General features: G+C 43.2%; 1 protein-coding gene across 1 annotated transcript in view; it reads left to right on the top strand.

Moving 5' to 3' along the window:
* The window catches only part of cnga1a (cyclic nucleotide gated channel subunit alpha 1a), a gene marked incomplete at both ends in the record, with an annotated part of 155,293 nt that extends 137,772 nt beyond the window's left edge, over positions 1-17,521 (top strand). The window contains 5 exons of the mRNA XM_084318226.1: positions 3,522-3,626; positions 11,656-11,762; positions 15,413-16,023; positions 16,383-17,158; positions 17,509-17,521. Of these exons, the coding sequence (XP_084174352.1) occupies positions 3,522-3,626; positions 11,656-11,762; positions 15,413-16,023; positions 16,383-17,158; positions 17,509-17,521 (1,612 nt within the window). The remainder of the gene's footprint in view (positions 1-3,521; positions 3,627-11,655; positions 11,763-15,412; positions 16,024-16,382; positions 17,159-17,508) is intronic.
* Between the last annotated feature and the right edge of the window lie 2,849 nt (positions 17,522-20,370).

Consider the following 20,370-nt stretch of genomic DNA (forward strand, 5'->3'; position numbering starts at 1 on the left):
CCCCTGGGGAACGGTCGTGGCGGGTCATGAGCTGGCCTGCCCTCCCTCACCAAAACCCACTGTTTTATACCCTGACTCCCCCCATAGTTTCCTTGCCTCCACACATGGCGCCCCTCCCCAGATGACCCTCCGGGGGAGGCCGGTCAGCCCCCCCCCGACCTCCCCGTTGGTGTCCTCTTCCAGTTCCCAGCAGCGAGGAGGTCCGACGATCTCAGACCTTTTAACATTCCCTTCTGGGGCTTATCGGTCCCAACATGTCCTTTCCTCGTGGGTTTTTCCTGCAGCAGCAGGGGGGCTGTTTGCTTCCCATGTTGGACAGAGAGGGGGTTTTTGCCTGAAGGCTCCTCAGGAATGTCACACAATACTGACGCTGCATCTTTCTTGCTCTATCACTCTGAGAGTCCATGTAATGCATGAATTAACTATTACCACAGATATTTTCAGTTTTCAGGGTTGATCTAACAGTTTTGATTATGAAATCCCAGTCAAGGGTACCACACTACCAGTACAGTATAAAATAAAGCCCTAAATAGACTGACAGGCCCCCTCCTACATCACAGACCTCGTAACCCTCTCTACTCCACCACCAGGTCCCGGCCTCAGGTCAGCAGACTTGGGGCTCCTGGCCGTCCCATGTTCTAAATTTAAGCTGAGGGGTGACCGTGCCTTTGCTGGAACAACACCCCCCATTTTGTCAGAATCAGAATCAGAATCAGAAAGGTCTTTATTGCCAAGTATACTTTTCACATACAAGGAATTTGCTTTGGACGTTACTGGTGCAACATTAGCGGACAGACATTAACAGACAGATAATAAAATAAAGTGTTGGAGTAAAATAAAATGAAATATAAGCTAATTTACGCACAATAGAATAATATATTTATGAAATAAAATATAGGCCAGGGCTGTACGACTGTATAAGAGGTTGAATAAAATTACATGGGATATAAACTAAATTAAATATAGCTCAATAGATAGATATAGTACAATTATAAGTAAAAAATAAAATAGTATAGGCCAGGGCTGTGCAACTGGGCAGATGTGGTCAATTATACAATTATATACACTAATTAGAATGAAGTAACAATACAGTGGGAAAGTATATATCTGTGTCAGATATGTGTATTGATGCCTATGTGAACATCAATGTTGTTCAATGTTGTTCCAAACCACAAGGAATGAACAGTTGCTCACAGGATCCCATTCAGTTTGAAACAGCACACCCTCGTCAGTGTGAAGCGAATATTCCTGCAGTGAAATATCGGTAGCCGTCTTGTTTGTTTTCAGGCAATAACTTTGATAACAGTAATATACTGAAGAAGTTTGTGTTTTTGATGGCAGTTTGGTCAACGTGGGTTATTTTTAAATGTGGTTCATGAATACATTTGATTTGACTTGACTAAATGCCAATAAGTAATATTCATTATATTTAACATCTTGTTTTTGTTTCCAGTAGCAAACCTCCCCGTAGCCCAGGTCGCCTGTTCAACCTGAACAGCAACAACAATAATGAAGAGTGAGTACAATAAGACTGGATCCTATGTTCCCTGACAGGAAATGACACAGTGTCCCGTGATGTATCTAAAATACTAAAATGTATTATCAGTGGTGGAAAGTCTTCTTACTCAAGTACTGTACTTAAGTAGAATTTTGAAGTACTTTACTTGAGTGTTTTCATTTTAGGGAACATTGTACTTTTTACTCCACTACATTTATCTGAAGCCAGTTACTTTGAAGAAAAGTAAAAAAAAATTGCATAGAAAACATGGCAAGAATGAAGATAATGTTTTTTCAAATCTGACGCCTGTCAACTTCAAGAGGATGTAATCAGAGCAGCATAACTGACACATACCACCACAGGGTTGAATGCTCCCAAGCACTGTCAGGAATACACAAACATCACACAGAAATACTTTTTACTTTAGATACTTAAGTACATTCAATATCGAATACTTATCTACTGTACTTTTACTTAAGTAGCATTTTTAATGGAGGCCTTTTACACAGTACTATTTTATCTGGGTATTTCCCAAAAATGTCAAAAGCTTTTACTCCTCCCAGACGCAACGTAGTCACTCACAGGTAATACCTCAAACTGAGCGGCTTCGTTAAGAATGATGTGCTATGACTCTGTGAAAAGTTTCAGCATATATGGTGAGAGCCATTTTGCAATAACTCACCACTGTTCCTACAATTTTCACACTGTTTTGTTTGAAATGTTTCTGTGATTTATAGAGTGTATCTGGGCAGGTGCAGCTAATCAACCCAGGGCACAATAGGGTCACATGTGCATACAAAAAAGAAGACACATATTCAATGATAATACACTCAATTGGTTTTAAAGGTAGTACAGACAACTACAGAAACACACCCATACATGCATGCACGCGCACACACACACACACACACACACACACACACACACACACACACACACACACACACACACACACACACACACACACACACACACACACACACACACACACGTACACACACACACACACACACACACACACACACACACACACACACACACACACACACACACACACGTACACACACACGTACACACACACACACACACACACACACACACACACACACACACACACACACACACACACACACACACACACACACACACACACACACACACACACACACACACACACACACACAGCCAATAATAGCTGAGACAGAGCAATATTTGGCAATTTGTTGCAGCAATTCTCAGACCGGTCATGGTGCATTTGTATACATGGCCAAGACTTCCGAATACAAGTACACTATATCTACACCTATACCCAAGGTCGGCCATCACACTGAGCAGTGGTTGGTATTTGATATACTTGTCCCGGAAGGCCTGGACGCCTGGTCCATGTACAGATCAAAGGTACAGCCTACTTCTATGACCAGCACCTCCCTGTGGCTGGTGTCAACAAAAACAGCATCCGGTGTATTTGGTATGTTAGCAAAGACATCGTTGGTAAGGCCAAACCACTCTGGTTGCACTCTAGCATGTTTGTACATTGCTGCACTATGGTGATATGTTCCGTACCGCATCAGACACAATGTCCACAATACGGTCATCATGAGCGATGTACAGGTGTTTGTATGCATTACATCCATTTGTTATGTGTGCAATGGATTCTACACATTCTAGTCACACACACACACACACACACACACACACACACACACACACACACACACACACACACACACACACACACACACACACACACACACACACACACACACACACACACACACACACACACACACACACACACACACACACACACACACACACACACACACACACACACACACACACACACACACACACACACACAGAGTTGGGGAGATACAGGATTGTATCCCAGGACGTGTGGTTCCAGAGGCTGTGGCCTGTGGTCTTAATCACCACACTACCTTGGGGTACAGGTAGATTTCCTCTGCATCTTTAAACGTGTCATTTCAATATGGAAATAACCAACTTTTTTCCTCCCCTATAGGCTCAAACAACCGTTTATCATAAACCCAGCTGGGGCCTTGTACTACAACTGGCTATTCATCATCACACTCCCAGTCATGTACAACTGGACCGTGATCATAGCCAGGTGACTACCTGCACTGTCAAATCCCAGAGTTTCTCACTTACCTTTAAAATGTCTCTGCTACTTCCAAACAGCCCGATCTCGCTTAAAATATGTAAATAAAGTACTTAATGAGCACACGAAAAAAGGTACATCATAAATGTATGCAGGCACGTGCACACATAGAGGCCAAGGGGTGCCTGAGCACCTGCCTTTTTGAGCCTCATCAAAAAAGTGCCCTTTTTGAAAAGATTTTTTTTTTTTTTTTTTTTTTTTTTTTTTACTGTTACGCATATAGACTGCCCTTCCAACTGAAAAATGTCAGGATAGAATAAAAATATTAGGTAAAGAGAGAGAGATGCCCCATATTCCATTGCAGTTTGCACGGCCTCCTCAGCATGCCTCTCCGCGGACCTATATATTTTATGCATAGCGTGGGTGGTGATGATGATGATGATAGAAACCGCTGTTGAATGCTGGTATTACACTCATTGAGGGGACACAAAGAAGTCAAGTCCGATGGGATTTGGGAATCTCAAATACAAATCGGGATTGGAATAAAAAATGCATTTATATTAAACAATACAGAATATACAGCACTTCTTGGGGTCTGTAGGGTAAGCACTTATTCCCTCCCCCCTGAACATTTATGGAGATGTATGGGCCTTTTAAGTCAGTGATAAAAGTGTCTTTCAAGGATAAGTGACCTCCTGCACTGATTATTATAGTTCAATATTCAATATTTGATCACCAAAACCCCCCAAAAAGCATAAAAAGGGGCCCCCCGCCCGAAAAGGGCGCTTAAAAATCGTGCTCGCGCGCTACGCGCGCTCGCTTAATATATACACACACGTCTTGTGCCCTTTTCAGCCTTTGAGCACCTGCCCCTGTGCACGTCCCTGAATGTATGTTATATTATAGCCGTAAGTAATATATCTATCGGATATATTGTATCGGAAATGTAACATGTGTACATATTAAAAATAACATATTCAAAATATTTTAAACTAAGTTTCCCTTCTGGGGATTGAACCCTAACCTTAAGCCTAACTGTATGTCCATAACTGTTAAGTTAAAACTAATCTCAACTCTAACTATAATCATTACTGTAGATAGTGGTGAGAGCACTCTCCCGCAACGGCAATGATTGTTGGTTCAACTCCTGGTTGTGGCATTTGTTTTGGACTTTTACAGATACAATACGTAAATATATTACTTATGGATTTATCGAGTATAGTCGGGTTATCTCGCCAACCGTTGAGCACCAAAACCTGAGTATACTGAGGTTTTGATCCTTTGATCTTTTTCCTTTGATCACTGTTCTATATGGTCAGCCGGAGCCCTCTAGGTCTCCCTGGCTCATCTGCCTACGTTGGAATTGCAATGACGATCGAATCTCACCAGATGGCAGTATCGCCTACCTTTTGAACTGGAATAGCTTGGTGTGGATACACCTTTTCTTTTTTTGCAAGGGCTCCTCCTCCTCGGAGACAGAGCGACAGAGCGATCGCCTCGAGATTTTATTGCCTGAAGCCTATTTCCCGTATACACAAGTATAGACATATACGCGATCACTGGGAATTATTCTTTTTGGAATACCTTCTGGCTAAGGTAAGGTATATTCTATGTCTATTTTACCGAACCTGAAACATGTTTTTGTAACGATCAGTGTCGTGTTTTACCGGACGTAAAACATGCTCGACAAACACGATTGCAGTTTCTAGTTAAAATGATGCCCCCCCCCCCCCCCCCCCCCCCCTTAATGATTTTATGTTCATGGTATATACCTTTGATTTGGTTTATGTACATGGTATATACCTTTGATTTGGGAGTATTTGGGGTTTCAGGCGATCAACCACAACCAGAACGATTTGCGCTTATTGCATATAACGCGTCATATCTCGCGATCTATGAAAAAAGACTGGATTATTTTGGAAAGGGGCAATGTTTAGCGTGTAATAGCGCACAAACTACAGTGTGTAGAAATTAACTGATTAGTCAGTAATGGACTATCAACAATGCCTGTCAAATGAGCCATACTATTGTCTCCATAGCTATAATACAGAACACACAATGGGTCTGGAAACATCACTAAAATGGTCAATAACACTGGCGCCAGGCGGTACAGAGGGGAAAAGTGGGTGGTGCCCAAAGAGTAAACAGGCGCCCCAAAAAGTGGCCATTTTAGTTTTCGTTTTAGACAGTGCTTACATCTTTATACAATTGCCGAATTCATCCAACCTTATTGCTATACAATAAACACACATTAATTGAAGCATAATGGAGATTTATTCACAAAAGCATCCACAGAAAAAGTAGGTTACAAAAAGAAGAGAATTTGCCTCCCTATGGCAACTTCTCTTTTTTTTTAACCTACTTTCTATAGAAGTAGCTCGGAGGTGCGCTGTTTCAAAGCATGCCATCTAAGAATGAAGTGAGTGTGTGTTATTAGAATGATTGATTGAACATTTTATTAACCCCCATGTTGTGTTAGGAATTGGCACCACTGACCGTTGTTAGCGGGTCAATGTTGACCCGGGGTCTAACTCAGTCCTGACCACTAAGAAGAAAAGAGTATCACTCAATATAGTTAATACTACATCCTAACTAACATTATATGCATTCATAACCATATAATCCCATTGTAATTAGATTTTATGGCCCCCGAGACACATCATGTCCCTTATTTTTAAGATGAAAATGTGGTTGTTCAATCATAATATACTAAAAGTGAAACCCATAGATAACAATGTTTTCTGACTATAATAGAACAATATTAGAATATAACTTCTGAACAAAAGTTTAGTATATTTATTATTATTTTATTTATTCATATTTAGTATTTTCATAGTATAGTTTTACCTTGCCGGGTCAAGAATGACCCTAACACCACAGTCGTACCTTTTTTTCTGCAGATACCTTCCGAATTTTCAAAATGGTGAAACATAGTTTTGCTGTGCTTATATATGTGTTGTGGAGGATATCATAAAGCCTTGTTCTAATAAAATCAACTACATGGTAGTTATTACCAGTGATGCCGGTAACGCGTTACTAAGTAACGCGTTATTGTAATCTGATTACTTTCCCCCGAAAATAGTAATCTAACGCGTTAATCTTTAAAAGCCAGTAATCTGATTGCAGTTACTTGTCCAAGTGGCTGTGCATTACTATTTCGTTACTATCTCATCATAAATTCATAATGCAGGCGGATTGCAGTATTTTATTTCGTTTTCGACAGTCAAAAATACATTTTTAGCTGTTTTTCTTTTGGGAGTGACGTAGTGAAAGGGTTACACAAGAATGTGTCCCGCGGGCCGCGGCGTGACTGGACACTCTGTCTGTGAGTGACTCTGCCTTGGTCCAATCACATTCCCCATCCACAGTCTGCGAATCAGAGGCAGAGTAGGGCGGGTCTTCACAGCACGTCATGTGACATATGAGCCAATCGTGTGACAGCAGGGCTCCGTCGTCGGAGAATTCCAGTGTGAGTTTCTGTTCAGACTTCCATCCCAAAACGCTCGTCAGTCACTACTTCACGTTCATATGCGGAGGAAACAAAATACTGTCTACCGCTAAAAACAGCACATCCAATTGCATTGAAAGCATCTGGAATCACAACACTAGCCGACGCTTCGACTAGGTACAGGAGGAATCGGAGGCCAGCCAAACAGCAAAAGAGAGAGATAGTTTCTTTCCCTTTTGATTAATGTATATTTGATGGTGGCAGAGCAAAAGCTCTTATTTGCCAGATTTACAGTTAATTTACATGTTAAAGAGAGACGAATTGAAAATGGGGGACCCTGATGTAAACAAGACGAAAGTCTTTCTCTGGTCTGCATTCCCTTAACAATTGTATGTATTGAGCCGTACTGTACTGTACCCATTCTGCAATCTGTTAATAAAGTTTTCATTCATTCATTCATTCAGACTGATTGTATGTTTATAGAGAGACATTTATAAAAACAATTTAATAGTTACAGTTGATATAATTGAATAGTTCAGCCTGCATTTGTTAGATGTGAATGGATACACTGGTTTTGTAAAACCACTGGCTGGCTGCTCTAATGCTGTGAGCATCATAGACTGTTGCTTTACCATACTTGATGGTACAGAAGCTGAAGCACTAGTTTAACAATTTACGTTATGTGCAGAGAAACAAGTTAAAAACAATTTATGCACTTTCAATAAAGCGTTTAAAAAAAACGGTTGGGGGAACGACGACGACTTCGTAACCTAGTTACTTTCAAAGTAACTAAGTTACTCTGATAATCAAGTAATCAGTAAAGTAACTTGGATTACTTTTTAAAGGAGTAATCAATAATCAGTAATCGGATTACTTTTACAAGTAATCTGTGGCATCACTGGTTATTACATATTATAACCTTGAAACGGGTCGCTGGAGACCCTAACACCACATAATGCTTAGAGTATGGAATCAGGGCTGGTGGTCTATCGCCCTGCTCTAAAGATAAACTAGCATAACCGACTTCGAAAGAGGGCCAAAGCACAACCAGTTCGAAACAACAAGGCTTCAAAGCATGCCGTCTAACAGTGAAGTGAGCGTGTGTTATTGGATTGATTGATTGATTGAACATTTTATTAACAGTGAAATGAGAGTGTCCTTTTGACGAATGGCATCTAACAACTCTTGGGTCTTGTCAATATTCCAATGTACAGTTTTGCTTGTTCAGTTGTACAGTGTCCCCCACCCACCCCTCCTACCCAACCTCCCCCCCCCCCACCCACCTTCAATGTACAGCCCCCCCCCACCTACCCAACCTCCTCCAATGTACAGTTTCGATGTCAAATGTATATACTCTATATACTCTCTCCTGAAATCAACACTAGATTATCATTATTATCCTTCCTCATGCAAGAATGAAATGGCCCTCGTAGCGTGAGGCTCCCCCAGTCCCCTCCTGCACCCAACGGCACACAGCCACACACAGCCACACACAGAGAGCCGCAATCGTGGTAGAAAGAAATATCAGATCAATGCAAGATTTTATATATAGAGTCCTTACCTGGTATGTGATGTAATGCAAAAGAAATAATAAAATTATCTGATCGCCATTCCAAATATTGCTTGTGGAGGTCCGTCCCACATTACCGAGCGTTACACATGAACGGGCGGGCGGGGTTTCTGTTCCATGCCATAGTTGTAAACGCTCGTCCTGCCGGAGTATTTAAACCCTGCCCGCACGGCTCAGATCGGCCCTGAAAATAAACTACACCATTTCTAATAGAGTGCAATACCTGCTGGAAGGCATAGGCGGCGATATTTGCCCTTTTGCGAGCTCAGACCTATTCCCAATGATAACATCAGGCTGGATGGATGAAAATGAATGGATATAGCTAATAAAAGAAATTGTGAGGATTCGCCTGTTCCCTGAACTTTTCCCTGTCTACTCTCCCTCACCAGCCCCCACCCTTGCGATGATTTACTCTCCTCTACTCTTCACCAGCCCCCTCCCTTGGACTACCTTCACGCAGCTGTCATAGTTTATGATTAGCGCCCCAGAGGGCTTTATATACCTGGACCTCCCTTCCAGTCCTGGTCGGGTCGTTCTGTATCTGTGTTCACTCTGTGTTCATGGAGTTCTGTACGTTACCATCTTGTACGTTACCATCACCTGCCGCGTCTCCGGTGTGAGACGACGTGCCAGCCATCACCACCTGTCGCCGTTTGCCTGGAGTGGGACACCGTCTTCGCTCTCTAATTCTCTACGGGAGGTTTTCCAGTGTTCCCACTCCAGACGTCAAGCCGGCGCGTCATCGCTCCCTATTTTCCACGGGAGGATGGCATCTCTTCGCCCCGGTCCCCTGGGACCCCTGTGTTCTGCGCTGCCCGTCTGCAGCATCCGAGGAGGATCTCCGTGCCAAGCCTGGAGTGGTGTTCCCACTCCAGACGTCAAGATGGCGCGCATCGCTCCCTATTTCCATGGGAGGATGGCGTCTCTTCGCCCCGGTCCCCTGGGACCCCTTTGTTCTGCGCTGCCCGTCTGCAGCACCCGAGGAGGAGGAAGAGGATCTCCGTGCCTGGAGTGGGACACCGCCTTCGCTCTCTAATTCTCTACGGGAGGTTGCCAGTGTTCCCACTCCAGACGTCAAGCCGGCGCGTCATCGCTCCCTATTTCCACGGGAGGATGGCGCCTCTTCCCCCCGGCCTCCGCTGTCGGGCCCCTGTCTCAAGTCAAGTCAAGTCAAGTCTCCGTGCCCGGCCCCCTCGAGGAGGAGGAAGAGGATCTCCGTGCCTGGAGTGGGACACCGCCTTCGCTCTCTAATTCTCTACGGGAGGTTGCCAGTGTTCCCACTCCAGACGTCAAGCCGGCGCGTCATCGCTCCCTATTTCCACGGGAGGATGGCGCCTCTTCCCCCCGGCCTCCGCTGTCGGGCCCCTGTCTCCGTACCAGGCCTCCGCCGTCGGGCCCCTGTCCCCGTGACAGGCCTCCGCCGTCGGGCCCCTGTCTCCGTACCAGGCCTCCGCCGTCGGGCCCCTGTCCCCGTGACAGGCCTCCGCCGTCGGGCCCCTGCCTCCGTGCCCGGCCTCCGCTGTCGGGCCCCTGTCTCCGTGCTCGGCCCCCGCCGTCGGGCCCCTGTCCCCTTGCCAGGCCTCCGCCGTCGGAACCATGTCCTCATCCCTGTAAGCAGCCCTGGCCCGTAGCCCTGGCCCTTAGCCTTTGTCCCTGACACTTAGCCCTGTCCCTTAGCCTGTTCGCCTCGTAAAGGCACAGTGCCGCATTTTCCTTATTTCCTTGACTCTAGTGTTTTGTGTTCTCCCCTGTTCCCCTCTCCAGTGCCCCTGGTCCTAGTCCTTGACATTTAGCCCTGGCCCTGTCCTTTAGCCCTAGTCCCTTAGCCTGTTCGCCTCTTAAAGGCACAGTGCCGCATTTTCCAGTTTTCCTTGACCCTAGTGTTTTGTGTTCTCCCCTGTTCCCCTCTCCAGTGCCCCTGGTCCTAGTCCTTGACATTTAGCCCTGGCCCTGTCCTTTAGCCCTAGTCCCTTAGCCTGTTCGCCTCTTAAAGGCACAGTGCCGCATTTTCCAGTTTTCCTTGACTCTAGTGTTTTGTGTTCTCCCCTGTTCCCCTCTCCAGTGCCCCTGGTCCTAGTCCTTGACATTTAGCCCTGGCCCTGTCCTTTAGCCCTAGTCCCTTAGCCTGCTCGCCTCTTAAAGGCACAGTGCCGCATTTCCCAGTTTTCCTTGACCCTAGTGTTTTGTGTTCTCCCCTGTTCCCCTCTCCAGTGCCCCTGGTCCTAGTCCTTGACATTTAGCCCTGGCCCTGTCCTTTAGCCCTAGTCCCTTAGCCTGTTCGCCTCTTAAAGGCACAGTGCCGCATTTTCCAGTTTTCCTTGACTCTAGTGTTTTTGTGTTCTCCCATAAAGGGACTGTGCCGCCTTTGTTCTATAATAAAGATTTGCCCCGTTTTGGCTTACTTACCTGTCTTGTGTTGTGCGATTGGGGTCGGTTACAAACCATAACAGAAATAACGATTAAAACCCGACTTTTCTCATGATTGGCGCTGAGCGGTTGGCGAGTTAACTAGACTTTTCCGTGATTGGCGCAGAATGAGTTAAGGGGTGAACTCACAGAATGGGGGGGGGGGGGGGGGGTGCTTGATCCTTTTTCCTGGCCAGAGAAAGTCAAGTCCTCTAGTCTACTGAACACCTGATCTAAATTTGTATCAACCATGACGATTTGACTACAGGAATGATTAACCTCTCCGGTTACACCACAATGGTTAAAAACCTTTCTTTGCATGTCATGGTGTGGCTTAAAAACCTTCTGTTAACCAGACGCCTAGTGTTGCCTGCTGGAAGCTGCTCAGAACACAAGCCAGAACTTTCTCCACGGGACAATCAGCTAATGCACTGTTTACTCTGCTGGTATTTAAAAAATCTGAACTATACCTTTAACTTTCAATATAATTGAGTCAAGTTACTAAATGGACTCATTGGTCTTTCTTAATGGTTCTCTCCTGTATATTAAATGCTAAATTCAGGCCATGTTTAATTCATAATCATGCTCTTCTCCATTTTAAACATTGTGTTCAGGGCCAGTTTCGAGGAGTTCCAGCATGAATTCATAGTCTACTGGGTGATTTTGGACTACAGCTCTGACCTCATCTACCTGGCAGATATGGCCTTCCGAGCCAGGACAGGTATAACAAGATATTAGTTGTTCAGTTCTAACAACCTCTAGAAATATGTTCCAACACTTGGTAATCTTTTTTAGCTGTGACCAACAGGCAGCATAAGTCTGTCTGTCCGTCCTTTCATCCCAATAATTTCAATTTTTAGTTAGATTTAGTTTCCTAAATCAAATGCTCTTGGAATTTTCAAACAAACTAGAATTATTTTTACGTTCACATGTTTTTCTTTTCACTCACAAAAAACGTTGAAAGCAATGTAATTTGTGTTTGTTTGACATGTGGTTTTGAAATTCTTCTGTGAATTCTATAGAGTGTGTCTGAACAGGTGGTGCACAAGGGGGTCACAATCATGCACATTTAAAAATAAATGTCTTATAGGGACATTCAGATTATTTATTGTCATGTCGTATACCTTTACAAGCATACAATTATTTTTAGGGCTGTCAGTTTACGGCAAATTATCGCGTTATGAAAATTAACAAAAAATGTATTACAATTTTTCTTTTCTTTTTTTTTGTTTATCTCATTCATTCATTTTTTTATATTTTTTTTATTATTGCAGAACAAAAATTATTAAAAGTCAGTACTCAACACATAATGCATAATGAAACTTTCAGTCAAGGTGGTTAAAATTACATGCAAGTACAGAAACAAGATAAAACAAAAATAGTCCATAATAACATTTTGACCGTATACAGTGTATATCCAATAAATTACAATTATACAAATTATATAAAATTATATAAATGTTAGTATAGAATATACCCCTAATACCTATTTTCTAAAACCCTACACACATATGCTCCAGCTCGAACCCCCCCCTCCCGGACCCCCCCTTGGATAGTACCTCCATTATCCCTCACTCCTAACCAGACACTACCATTATAAGCTAGCTTTTATTCTCTCCACCACTTCTACCCACATTGTCATTTTGGATTCATTGAGACCCAGAATTCTTGCTGTAGATATTTCTTGATATATCACATCGAGATATGTAAGAAACCAAACTTTCCGGCACATTTTTTCCGGTTGAAACCAGCGTGATGCGATCAGCTTTTTAGCTACTGTGATACCCGATAAAACCAATCTCTTTAGCTGTGGATTCACTGCAAACTCAAAAACATCATTCAATAGTAATACCGAGGGGTGTACAGGTATATTCCAAGATACGAGTTTTGATAACTGTTGGGACACATCTTTCCAGAATGCCTTAACTGGTGGGCAGTCCCAATACATGTGCATAAATGTTCCTTCGTCCCCATTTGTACATTGGGAGCATTTGGAGTCTTGTTTAAGCCCCATTCTGCACAGTCTTATAGGAGTCAAGTATGTCCTGTGAATATAGTTCAGATTGATTTGTTGATGATCCGGGTTCCTTGATGTGAGTCGGACATTTGCCCAGGCTCCTTGCCAATCAAAGTCATTTTCCAGGTCTGGTATATCCCTCCTCCAGACAGTGTCTAGTTGAAGGGTTTCATACGAGGACGTTAGTAATTGATAATAAAAACCTGATACAAAACCTCCTAATGTTTCTCTTTCATAGAAAAATTTGTGGAATCTGTGGTGTTCAATTGGTATGAGTAATGGAACACCGTGAGACCTCAGACATAGTCGTAACTGTATATAAAAAAGCCATGTGGACTCGGTGAGGTTAAACTTTGTGCATATTTCGCCATAACTACAGAAGCCCTGGTTATTAAAAATATCCCCTAATGAGTGTATGCCATGCTCTTCCCATATAGGGAATCTTATAGGGCGTTTTCCCATTAAGAGTGCATTGTTATTGAATATGGGAGTGTGATTATGCCATTCTTGAGGGTTAGGATATTTCTTTTGTGTTTCCCGCCATGTTCTGATTGCATGGGTAATTATGGGGCCAAATTCCCGCTCACAATGCTTGATTGAAAGTTTAGTGTGTGCTATGTCTTTCAGTCTCTGTGGGGCTACTATGTTTTCTTCCAATTCTCTCCAAGATACCAAAGCCTGGGGATCAAACCATATTTTCAATGGTCTTAATGTGAAAGCCTTAAAATATTGTAAAAAATCTGGAACTGCCATGCCACCGTCTGCTTTATTTCTCTGTGCGGTGGATCTTTTTATGCGAGGTGGTTTGTTATTCCAAATAAATTTGTATGTGGAGGATTGTAATCTTTTCCAGTAGCCCTCTGGAGGAGGTAACGGTAGCATTGAGCTGATGAAATCGATTCTTGGTAACACATTCATCTTAACTATTGATACCCTTGCCTGTACTGAGTTTTTAAGTTTTGCCCACCTGTCCAGGTCGTCTTTGATTTTGTTCTGTATTTTTGTGTAATTGTGCTTCACCGCTTGTCCATACGAACGTAGAATACACATTTACAGACTTTAATATGGTCCATTTGCATGTTCTTGGTATCTGATTCTAGAGACATCTATGGATCTCAGGGAATGTATTCCCAGTGTCAGAAATACTGTGTCTGTTACTAGGCTTGAGTAAATTGTAATGAACCAAATGAGAATATCAATACATTTTTTTTTTTATCTTTGACTGTGTGAATAACACCATGCTCAAATTGACCAGACCTGAAAAATCTAAGCAAATTAATAGATGGAAGATGATTAAACAGAAGGGTTTGTAGATACAGTACTGAATTCTGCCATCCGGACACATGCAATTTGAAATATGATTATAAAATATAGAATATCAGGCATAAAATGGTTATGCGATTAAAATGCGATTAATTTGATTAATTAATTGCAAATCCTGTAATTAATTGGATACAAAAATTTAATCGCCTGACAGCACAAATTATTTTGTTTGGCTTCCTCTCCCTTGCAGCAGCGACATCAATAACACAGACACATAATTATTCAAGTTTCAAGTTCAAGTTTCTTTAATAGTTGTCATACAGAAGTACAGAATACTTTTATACAAAATGCTTCTTACTGTTGGCTGTTATTCAATGGTTATTCAATGGTAATACACTTAATTGGTTTTAAAAGTTGTACAGATAACTGCTTCTACACAAACACCATTTAGCCACACCCCCTTTCATAACTCAAGACTTGCAGGAGGCATCATTGGACTGATTGGTGCAGGTTAGCCTTGCCCCCTATATTTTTGTCACACCCCCTTTCATAAGTCATTAACCACTTGTCGTAGAGACTTGTGGGAGGCGTCATTGGACTCAGTAGAGAGTAATTTCTCATTGGTGCAGGTTAGGCCCGGCCCTATACTTTAGTCCTACCCCCTTGCATAAATTGTTAACCACTTGTCCCAGAGACTTGTGGGAGGCGTCATTGCACTCAGCAGAGAGTTACGCTGTAGAGATGCTCCTACACTATTCGTTTCTGCTCACTGCTACTTTGAGAGCTCCTGCACAATTGAGGGTCGCAGTTTATCACAAATTACATGCTTTTTTTCTTTTATTCTTAGTATTATTCTCATGCTTGTTCTGATACCATGCCTTGCTAATCCTTCAAGTGATAAACAAAGTTCTCATCTTAAATCTGATTTTCCAGCCACACATTTTCATTTCTCTTATCCATTCAGTTCGCCAGGCCATTGCAAATAAGAATCTGTTCTTAAACCCGGCTTGCCTGGTTAAATAAAGGTGGAAATAATCTCCTCCCCTTCATTTAAGTTTTAACGTGGAATGTGCATCAACCTTATCCTACAGGCTACCTGGAGCAAGGTCTGATGGTGGACGACGTGAAGATGCTACGAGAACATTACATCAATAGCTTCCAGTACCGTCTGGACGTGGTCTCCATGCTCCCCACCGACGTCCTCTACATCTACCTGGGCATCGACTATCCGGAGATCCGCATGAACAAGCTGCTGAGGATCGGCCGCATGTTGGAGTTCTTCACGAAGACGGAGACCAAAACCAACTATCCCAACATCTTCCGCATTTGCAACCTGATCTTGTACATCATCATCATCATCCACTGGAATGCCTGCATGTATTTCTCCTTCTCCAAGTACATTGGTTTCGGTGCCGATGAGTGGGTGTACCCAGCGATAGATGATCCCGAGGAGCCCGAGTATGGGCAGCCCCTGAGAAAGTACGCCTTCAGTCTGTACTGGTCCACACTGACCCTGACCACCATCGGAGAGACGCCGCCCCCGGCGCTGGACTCTGAGTTCCTCTTCCACGTGGTGGACTTTCTTGTCGGGGTCCTCATCTTTGCCACGATCGTCGGTAACATCGCTACCATGATCTCCAACATGAATGCTGCCCAGGCCCAGTTTCAGTCCCGTATCGACAACATAAAGCAGTACATGCAGGTCAGTGATTCTCTTTGCTCGGAAAATGTAGAGCAAAGAGCCTTTTAACTCTAATCTTTCTGTTCTGGGTATCGTATTACATACCCTGTAATTCTATTTGTTTTTTTGTTTGATGTGTTTTTTTTTAAATTATTTCCCTTACTGTACCTCTGTGATGTAGGTATCATATTTTATTTATTTATTTATTTTGTCACCCTTTGAAAGGCCCATTCTGTCCTCATTGTAAATAAGAATTTGTTCTTACCTGACATGCCTACTTAAATAAAGGTTAAATAAATAAAAGAAAAGTAAAGGAGATAAATAAATAAAAAAGTTAACATTTAAAACAATTCCTAATTTTATTCTGAATCCCTTTCTAGGTGCGGAAGGTCAGCAAGGATCTTGAGCTGCGGATAATCAAGTGGTTTGACTATCTTTGGAATAACGGCAAGGCACAGGATGAGAAGGAGGTGATAAGGTATCTACCGGACAAGCTAAAGGCAGAGATTGCCATCCAAGTCCACATGGATACGTTGAGGAAAGTTCGCATCTTTGCAGAATGTGAGGAGGGTCTGCTGATCGTGCTGGTGCTGAAGCTCCAACCCCAGGTCTTCAGCCCTGGAGACTACATCTGCAAGAAGGGAGACATCGGTCGTGAGATGTACATCATCAAGGACGGAAAGCTCGCCGTCGTCGCTGATGACGGAGTCACACAATTTGTGGTGCTGGGCAGCGGCAGCTACTTCGGCGAGATCAGCATCCTCAACATCAAAGGCAGCAAAGCAGGCAATCGGCGCACGGCCAATATCCGTAGCATCGGGTACTCTGACCTCTTTTGCCTGTCCAAGGATGACCTGATGGAGTCACTGACAGAGTACCCTGATGCTAAGGGTATACTGGAGGACAAAGGCCGACAAATCCTGCTGAAGGACAACTTGATAGAACTGGACCCGGCGAAGATATTGCCTGAAGAGAGGGAGCTGGAGGAAAAGGTGAACACTTTATACAGCACCATGGAAATGATGGAGGCCAAGCTGAAGAAAGTGGTGGGAAACTATAAGGACAAGCAGAAGGACCTCATGGGGCGAATCACTGACCTGGAGCGCCTGACAGGACAGGAGGTGGAGGATGAAGAAAGTGAGAAGAAAAAGGAAGGGTCAGTGGAAGAAGAGAAAAAAGACGAGGAGAAGGAGGGAGATGAGGAAAAAGAGGAGAAAGGGGGAGGAGAGAAGAAAAAAAGCGAGGAGGAAGAGGAAGGAGAGGAAAAAAGCGAGGACAGTAAATAGGACGAGAAAAAGAGAGCTTTAGTAAAAGAGAAAACCCTTTTCTGTCTACATCCAATAGAATTGTTCAAATGCAGATATTTCTCTCGCTGATCCTGCTTGGTCAAATCAAACAAATGTCAAAAGACAGGATAAAGACCTGATGACAGACAGTCCTTTAATTTGGTAGAATTAAAAAATATTATTGAGTAAGAAAAAAAATCTTATAATTGTGTATTGCCAGAAATGGAATGTGAGGAGAGTGATACGTACAATACACAAATTGCAACTCAAGATCATGCCATTCAAATAAACATTTTGAATTCAGTCGTTGTAGTGTTCATTGTGATATTAATTTCCACGACTGAGCATGTAGTGCATAACAGGGCGAAAGCACCCTCTGAAATGTACCGATCGCAAGCCCCATCCTCTTTTCTTCATCCTCCAATCACAACTGTTGCTTCTTCGGACAAGCAACGTAGGCTGGTAAAGCTACTGTATGCCTCCTAAAGTGTGCAAACGGAAGTACAGGAAGTACCGGCTACTGGCTTTCCGGATTAGACAAAACAATTATAGAAACATGTGAATTGCACAATATTTCCTTGTTTAAGCCACTGCAATGGCTTTGCCTGAAGAATTTACTACATGACCGGGACGTATAGCTTGTTTGCCGACAGGATTCGGGAAAAGTTTGGTCCGTTCGGAGGCAGCTTCCAGGAGAAGTACATACACCGGAAATTCTACCCCATACATACTTTCGGCCGTAGTGCTTTACCAATCTTTATCTCACGGAGGAGATAAAACTGGGAACGAGGTTACAAGCAATGGCTGTGATTGGAGGATCAACAAAAGAAGGCGAGTTTGAGAGATGTCAGTTACATTACGGCCGGCATAACACAGCATATCTACTAACAAGCCTTCTTTAGCAATGTGCTATGAGATTGATTAAGTATGTGTAGATTAATTAGTTTATTTCTGAAAAGTTATTCGCCGGCCACTAGAGGGCAGTGTCTCACTAGTATCGCTGACCGAATTTGCTTTGTTTTGATTTAGTATTGCCGAGCGGCCATTTTGGTTTTCACGGACATTCCTGTACTCCGCCTCGGCGTTCATCCACTCATTCATGTGAGATTGTTTACATCACTATTTTAGTTTTATTTATTTTTTCATAGCACCTGAGGAAGCGACAGCGAAACGCGTTGTGCAAACAATAAATAAGCAAAAACGAGTCCTGTGGAGTGTGCGGTCCCTTCTTTCCTTTGAAGGTTTTCTCCTTTTAGTTTATCACTATTTTAGTGTTTATATATCTATATATATCAGTGACTTGCACAGGACTTTAGAGGAGCAGGTGCTCAAAGGCTGAAAAGGGCACTATACCTGTGTGTTTTTCAACCGAGCGTGCAAGCCCAATTTCTAAGGGCCATTTTCGGGTGGGGGGCCCCCTTTTTATGCTTTTTGGGGGGTTTTGGTGATAAAATATTGAATATTGAACTATAATAATCAGTGCAGGAGCTCACTTATCCTTGAAATACACTTTTATCACTGACTTAAAAGGCCCATACATCTCCATAAATGTTCAGGGGGGAGGGAATAAGTGCTTACCCTACAGACCCCAAGAAGTGCTGTATATTCTGTATTGTTTAATATAAATGCATTTTTTTTTCCAATCCCGATTTGTATTTGAGATTCCTAAATCCCATCGGACTTGACTTCTTCGTGTACCTCAATGAGTGTAATACCAGCATTCAACTGTATGCGCCACAGCAGTTTCTATCATCATCATCACCACCCATGCTATGCATAAAATATATAGGTCTGCGGAGAGGCACGCTGAGGAGGCCGTGCAAACTGCAATGGAATATGGGGCATCTCTCTCTCTTTACCTAATATTTTGATTCTATCCTGACATTTTTAAGTTGTAAGGGCGTATATGCGTAACGGTTTAAAAAAAAATTAATGGCACTTTTTTATGAGGCTCAAAAGGGCAGGTGCTCAAGCACCCCTTGGGCTCTATGTGTGCATGTGCCTGTATATATATATGTTATGATAGTGTTGTCATGCATTTACGTTAGACTTTGTCAGCTTATTTCGCTGTCTTGTTCTGTTTCAGGGTGTCGTCATCCTTGTCATTATATACTAAATCAAATCAAATCAAATCAAATTTATTTGTAAGGCCCAACAACACACGTTAATGTCCCCATGGGCCGGACACGTCTTCTTTAAACAAGTCAAGAAGAAACATAACAATAAGTCAAGAATAAAACAAGAACACCATAAGGTCCAACTAATTTAAAATAAATGCAAATAAATGAATGAATGCAAGCACTCCCAGACATACCCCACGCGAAGGTAAGGAAAAACTCACTAAAACCTAACAATAGGGAAAAATGCACCACAGGCAGTGTGGAGGAGAGAAACCTTAGAAGGGCCATTCAAGGGGGGATCTCCCTTCTTAGATGTCGGTGATAGTAGTGTTGCAGACTAACAGTTGGTAAGCATGCACTCATGTGTGTAGTGAAACACAGATGAGTGCATGCAATAGCAACTGAACATTTTGAAAAATTAAAGATAGAGCTGATAGCAATAGCAACTGAACATTTTGAAAGATTAAAGATAGAGCTGATAGCGAATCTATTTGAGGCACAGGGGCGGCACAATCACGTCTTAATCACGGGACGTTCAACACTCCGGTCATCGCTCCGAGACAGCCGGAGACAGGGAGATAGGGGGCGGCGCAGAGAGGGTCGCAACCTCCCCGACATCATCGCGGGACGTCCAGCACTCCGGTCACCACTACGAGACCGCCGGAGACAGGGAGACAGGAGGGCACGCAGAGAGGGTCGCATCCTCCCGGCCTTCATCACGGGACGTCCGACACTCCGGTCAGCACTCCGGGACAGCAACTCACAGGGAGACAGGGAGATGGGACAGGCGTTAGACAGCTCGCGTGATTGTAGTGGGCGGACATAGCAATAGATACAAGTGGTAAGCATATATGTGAATAGAGTAGATATATGAAGTAAGCATATTATGTGAATAGAATAGAAGTACTTAACTCAGCAGTGAAACCACGTTGACTGACCACAGACCATGTTGACAGACCACG

This window comes from Notolepis coatsorum (assembly GCF_963971535.1).
Source record: "Notolepis coatsorum genome assembly, chromosome: 7".
NCBI classification, from domain to species: Eukaryota; Metazoa; Chordata; class Actinopteri; order Aulopiformes; family Paralepididae; genus Notolepis; species Notolepis coatsorum.